The 7,058-nt window shown below is 37.5% G+C and overlaps 1 protein-coding gene across 2 annotated transcripts in view; it reads left to right on the top strand.

Moving 5' to 3' along the window:
* The window catches only part of LOC109305407 (serine/threonine-protein kinase TNNI3K), a 291,292-nt gene that overhangs the window by 131,335 nt on the left and 152,899 nt on the right, over nucleotides 1-7,058 (top strand). For both annotated transcript variants that reach the window (XM_019528397.1, XM_019528398.1), the window contains 2 exons: nucleotides 3,476-3,574; nucleotides 5,104-5,242. In XM_019528397.1, coding sequence (XP_019383942.1) covers nucleotides 3,476-3,574; nucleotides 5,104-5,242 — 238 coding nt within the window. The remainder of the gene's footprint in view (nucleotides 1-3,475; nucleotides 3,575-5,103; nucleotides 5,243-7,058) is intronic.

Below are 7,058 nucleotides of genomic sequence, written 5' to 3'. Positions count from 1 at the left end.
ATGATCCACCAAGAATTACCCAAAATCCTGTCATCAATGGGAATGTAGCGATGGCAGATGGACACAACAACACAGAAGAAGACATGGAGGATGGTAAGTAAATATATGATGAAAAGAAAGATGTTGCTATGAGCTAGATAGATTTAAACTAGAAATGGAGGTAAAACTGGAATCTCAAATCTGACTTTGATTTAATAGGAGGCTGCAAAGACGTAGATCTTAATATTTAGGTTTTTTCTCCTGGCTCAAATCTAAAATTAAAAAGGGCCTAATTCTTGATGTGGTTCAGATAGAGACAAATTCTTGTGGGAATGATATGCTTGTGCAATTTTGGTTAATTATAAATCATTGGTTATTCCTTACATAATGCTCTTAATGCAGCAGTTTCAAAGTTCTTCATAATAGTGGGTAAGCATCATTGTTTCCCCTTGTTAATAGATGGTAAAACTGAGACATTAAGAGGTTGAGGCTCAGGGTTTTACATCTGCCCTGTGATGCTGGGCATGCAAAATACCTAAGGTTTGCTTTTCATAGCAACTGACCAGCACAATGTCAAAGGAAATGTGTGGGAACTGGTGTCTGCATGAACTCTGCAGGAAAACTTCCTGCAGTGTGAGGTGCACACCTTCATTGATGGTGCCTTGCTTCCTAAAGAAAGGCTTCTCTCTACTCTTTGTACGAGGTTTTAAAACTGTCTTCCCATCTAAAGCTCTTTTTGAATTGGAAGCTTATCCTTATAGATCACTCCAGAAAACCCTACTGCTTACATCTCCTATGAGTGATTAAAAACTTTCTGTGTTTTTCTGCTTGCTTAAAAAGATTGTTGTCTGTAAATTCAACAATACCGTTGATCCCCATCCCCACTGCCCTTTCTCATTTATTAGTTTAATGGAGATAATGTCACATAACTCCCACATTTTTTTTAGCAGTAGAGCACAAAACAGGTGGCAGTAGCATAACTGGGGAGGGGAGGGGGCATGGGGGAGGGAGATAACCAGGGCAGCAGCTCCAGGCCACCTTTACTGGGGGACACAAAAATAACTGCCACCTGATAGTGCTGTTGCAATTAGTATGGCAGCAGCCCTTGCTGCCCTGAGCATCTTCCTGCTATGCCTCTGACAGATGGCACTGATGCTATTTCTACCTCCTGGAAAATATTTCTAAATTCATCCACTATTCCAGTTACTGATAGAGGTAGAGTGAAAGCTCTGGAGTTTGAAACCCAACAAGTTAATCGCAGAGATAGAGATTTTATCAAAATTCTGTACCGGAGCTGAAGTTAGATTCAGACCCCCATGAAGTGTGGAGGTAATCAGAGCTCTGTTTTTGTGCCTTTTCTATTATCTGCGGTTTCTTCTGAAAACATAAGCTAGCATTTGCAAATCTAAATTAAAATGAAACCGATACAAATAACTTTCACACTTCTCTTGTGTGGAAGCTGTGAACAGGACAGGCGTATCTCTTTTCTTCACTGCTACAGCTTTATTTTCTAATAGGACTTTGTGTATACATGTCTAGTTGAAAATGAGTCATTTAAAAACAAACAGGCCATTAAGCCAAAGAGTACATCGGCCTTTACACTACATGAATTAACTTCTCACCTAATCGTTCTGAATCTCCCTATTGTGTTCCACCATCCTTTTGTACATGACGCCAACAATTTAAAAAACAAGTGGTATTTCTTGTCTTTTATATCTCGTCTTTGTTTGATACATAGATAAAGTATCAGAACCATATACTTAACTTAAGCACTAAGTTGATCTTGAACTGAGATGAAGAGATAAAGTTCCATTGAAGCCAGTGGATTTAGACCATAAAGGAATGAATCCAGCCAGTTCTATGAGGATCTCAGAGGATCTGCCAGAGGCAGTAAAGGGAACAGTTGCCTCTGCATTGTTATCTGTCACCAATCTGTCTCTTTGCCTCCTTGAGTTTATGGCAGAAGAACTGTCTTACCTACAGAAGTATTGCTAGCTATTCCCAATGTTCCCTTGGCCTGATTTTCACAGCATGTGTAATAAAATGTGAAAAAAACAAGGTCAGCACTTCCAGTGTTCCCTCCCCACCTTGTTTGTCATGCCTCCCCTTCTGAGACTTGTAGATTCAGATTTTCTTCTGTTCAGGACCATCTGGTCCTTGCAGTGGTTGGGTGCAGTCCTATGAGGTACTTAACACTTTCATATCCGATCAAAGTTGATGAGATTCGAATAGGTTTGGGACTTGGAAAGTTTGGTCCCTTGAACACTGGCCCTGGGGGAGGCCTACTGTCAATCTTAGAAAGGAAGAATTAAAAGTAAGGGGAAAAGTATTATGCAAGGCAGCTTGAAGAAAAACTACTCAATGAATCACACTGACAAATATTTTTCAATTTAAATTATCTAAAGAAGTAATCCCCAAACACTAATGTAACAGGCCTTAGTTCCTTCAGACTCATGAATGACACTGATTCAAATGACAGGCCTCTTTGTTGCGGAAGTAAAATGAGCTGGTGATCCCAGTTCCGTTACTGGTTCCCACAAATGCCCATCACAAAACATTCATCCCAGCTCGCACTAATTAGAGCAGCATTGGCAATTTCAATTTGGAGGTGAAGAAGTGAAATAGCCACTAAAATCACGCTCGCTCAGGGTGGAGCTCCCTTCAGGTAACCATAGAAAGCAGGATGGACATGAGGATGTTTAACCTGCTGCTTCCCATGTCATGGATAATTTGCAGTCCACCACCTTTCATGATCAATACATCTTCTGCATACAAAAAACAAGAGTAATCCTGAAAGTGGTATGCGGAATTACAGAAGTAAGCTGTGGCACAAACCCCTTGCTAGGTATAAAGACTTCCATTGTACTTTGACAAAATAGCAGTGCTTAAGCTTCAATAAATTATCCAAAGTGGTTTCATTCAAACTTCCATTTTGACAGTTATTCAGATGGTCAATGTTTCATAATTGATAGCTGTTCAACTAAAGCATTGGCCTTCTGAATAACTAGGAAAGTGGAAATTTGAAAGAGAACACTTTGGGTTAGTTATTGAAGTCCCAGGGCTATTGTCTGCTAAAATACAAAAAAGCTTTACACCCAGGGGGAATTGCACTTGTGGATTTACCTGTGTGCATTTAAATTAAATGGGGTCTTTCATTTTTGTTTTATTTACTGTAAAAACTGTGATGTGTTTATTGCTGTTTGTTCATAAAACTTAAAAGAAAATTAAAGGCTGTTCTGAAATACTCCAGTCAGTCATTTCTTTGCCTCTCAAATCCGGTTTTTTACTGGCAAATGTGTTTCCAGGCTTATTTATAGGGCATTAGTGACATTCAGTGTTCAGTTAAAGTACTGTAAGTTAATCACTTTTATCAGTTGTTTGCAGTTCTCGACCTTTATGGCTTGTTTTTTCTAGCTGTAATGTTACAAAATTTTATTTTATAAGGTAACAACATCCAGAACTTCTAATCGGAATCTTTTCTTTCTTTTTCTTCCAGGCTGTTGATATTCTCTTGCAGCATGGAGCTTTTGTTAATGTTCAAGATGCGGTTTTCTTCACCCCATTACACATTGCAGCATACTATGGACATGAGCAGGTATCTAAATGGGCAGAATTTGAAAAAACTGAGCCAGTGCAGCCACACAATGAGCCATATGTAGGTCTATTGTCACTTGTCTGCCACATTCAAAAGGGTTTCACTATAAAATAGCATTCCGTGGGCTTCACATACTTAAGTTATGCCTTTGAATAATCTCTGGCATTTTCAGCAGTTTGAAAGCCCATAAGAATTTTACTATTCATGTTTTAAGTACTGACTGTGAGAACCTCCAGCCAAAGTTAATACCCCACAAAAGACCTCTTGAAATTAATTGTTATTCATCACAGAGAGTTTTACTCAAAACTATAAAAGGTTTTTAACCTGGGGATATATTTCATATGACACATATTACCCATTCTGTCCCATGGATCTCCCACTTAACCTTTAGGTATACCAGCTTAAATATTTCTAAGGAAAGGAGTATACATGTTCTACCATAACAAAATAACTGATTGATTTTGGAATTGATGAATGAAATTAGTAGGAAAACTCCTATTAGCTTCAGTGAAGCCATGGTTTTACCCAGTATGTGATAGATGCAACAATCCTGCCTGCCTGATTCACAAAGGTAATGAAGTTAAAAAAATCACTACATGAGTTAAAATAAAACCCTTGTAATCTCATTTCCAGTTGTTTTTGTAGTGTGGGTGTGTAGCTTGGAGGGAAATATATACATTTGCACTGTGGCAAACCCTAAAGCTTAGAAGTGGCCTTGTATCTCTTTTGCCTTGTGTGAATTCATCCCCATGCCTTTCTTTTTCTGGAAAGAAGCATATGCTGGGACATTTTTGGTTTCAAAGCATGACCTGCAGGTAGAGTATATTTCTCATTTTATTGATGTGTTATTTAGAGTGCACTGGAGAGTCATTCCCGGAAAAAGCCTTTGAAAGGACAGAGTCCAAAAGCACAGATGATTGAAAACGCTTTACTTCTATGGTTCAGTAGCAGTAAGGATGTGCACAGTGCATTCATTCCTGAGATCTTTCTTTTTCATATGTTCACCTCATCTTGCAGTAATGTTAAGACACTCTTTACATATTGGGCTGAGAGATTAGTTTGCTTATTTGCTATGAACCACTTTTGAACAAATAGTCACAGTCTTCTGAAATTATGCTAAAATGCATATGGTGCTTTTGTGATAAGGGACTCTACCTTCAGAAAGGAAACTAAGTCTGTGACATATCTAATTTATGGACTTTAAGAACATTTACTTTATTATGCTGACTAGGTCAGATAAACAAATAAGTGTGTCTTGTTCCCTATCCCTTGCTAGCCATGTCATCTTAGAAAATGAACTGAAACCTGCTACTGTGCAATGCAATATTTTATAGACATGCAACTTACAAATGGATGTTATAATGTTTCTCATGACTATACACTATTTAAGTATACATAGTCTGGTTTTAAATAAAAAAACACAGCTTCCCTTCCAAGGTGTTAAGAAAGACAATAGACAGTATCCTTCTGGGTTTCATTTAAACGTTTTTTAAATTGGATTTTCTAATTCACATATATGAAATATTTAGGTAACACGCCTCTTGCTGAAGTTTGGTGCCGATGTGAATGCAACTGGGGAAGTTGGAGACAGGCCACTCCATTTAGCTTCTGCCAAAGGGTTTCTTAATATTACAAAGCTCTTGATGGAAGAGGGAAGCAAGGCAGATGGTAAGGAAAGGTTTTTAAATTACAGTGGTACATTTACATTTGATACGTAGTGTCAAGTCCCCAGCTGACTGTGATGCAGTTCTGTTCTGGTATTTTGCACATGTTTTTGTTTTGGCATTGGACAGCTGTGGCAAAAAAATATCTCTGGGAATATTTTTTTGCTTTCTAAATTTGCTTTTTCTATGTTTACATGCTGTTTGTGTTTGTTTTTCATGAAAAAAGCTATAGAGTGAATTTATTGCCAGAAATATTCATAGGAACAGTGAGATGTAAATGACTGATGGAGACTATTGGCAGAAAATAAATTCAAAATTCATAATCACAATAATTGACACTGCCAACCTGTTTCTAGCGTTATGCTCATCCAACCAGAAAAAAGAAGCAAACCATGTGACCTATGTCAACAATCAAAGCAATTCAAATGCGGGATATTAAATATCTACAATGAAAACCACTAATAAAAGAGTTAAGTCTAAATTATATGGTACATAATTTCAAGTAATAAATATCACAGAGTTTCTGAAGAGAACTAGAGCTGGAATTTCAATTTAAGAGAGGGTGTGTGTGTGTAATATATGAGTGGAGGAAGGGCAAAACATTTATCAATATTAATTTTTTGCATTTTTTACAAGTTGAGGATGTGTAAATTAGGGATTGGGGTCATCATAAGCTACTGCCAATAAAATTGTTATGTGCTTCTATACCAACATAAATTACATAAATACTGAAGATTTCACAAATAAAATATTGGATTTAGAGGGGAGTTATCCTTTCATCTTTGAAGACACATTCTGTAGTTACCATGTGCCAAGTTTTATTGTAGTTACTTTAGCAATATAAATGGTACCAATCATTATATTCAGGTAATATCTGCTGTTTAAATGGATTCCCGGTACAGTGCAGAGCCAGGAGAATGACTGCAGCAGGTCACCTCAAAACCTGCATGCTGAGAACATGATCAGAGGGGAAAGATTGCCTAGGGAGAGTGATGCAGTGTGCCAACGATTGTTGGCTCTGGAACTGCTCCTAGGACGTGACTATTGCGGGCAGACATAAGTTAGAGCAGCCTTAAGGGTCAGAACACAGCAGGCCCCAAAGTGGCTTATAGACCTTTTTCGTCATACCCTGAACTGAGCTCCTGGGTGAAGCATAATTTAATAGGAAAGGAGGAAATCCAGTAAGTCTATACAGGACTTGCAGGAAAGGGAGAACTGTAAGTTTATACATTTCGAATATCTCTAAAATGCCATGTTTCCTAGCTTACAACATGCCCTGGAGTATAATACGCATGTTGTTTTTGAAAAGCAAAATGAAGATTTTTTTTTTCTTCAGAGTTATGGTTGCATAGAGGAGGGATAGAGCCTAATCATCAGCTGACTCACCCTTCCTTTCCTCTTTAACTAAAGCTGAATTCCTAACTGTTCTTTAATACTGGTCTCCATGGGTGGATCTATCATTTTGAAAAGAGATAAAGTGTCTCTGCTAAAAAGCTAAAAGAGCTGTGAAATAGACCAGAAACAACTAGCACATAGTAAAACTGGTCTAAGAAAGGTTAGCTTAATTAGTGGAACATCAAGATCATTAAAAAAGGGGGATAATTGTTAACACCTGTAGAGTAACAAACAATGAGTCATTAAGTCAACTGACTCCCTTAGTTACCTGAACAGCCAGTATCCTGGTTTTCTCTCTTTAAAAATCACAAAATCTCTGATAAAAATTCCACAAATTATCTGATTAAAAAAACCAAAATAAGCGATTAAAATTAAACACACACACACACACTCATATATATATATATATATATATATATATATAT

The sequence above is a fragment of the Gavialis gangeticus genome, unplaced genomic scaffold, assembly GCF_001723915.1.
Source record: "Gavialis gangeticus isolate Ggan-Ray unplaced genomic scaffold, GavGan_comp1, whole genome shotgun sequence".
NCBI classification, from domain to species: Eukaryota; Metazoa; Chordata; order Crocodylia; family Gavialidae; genus Gavialis; species Gavialis gangeticus.
This window is presented reverse-complemented; position numbering and strand designations above follow the sequence as displayed.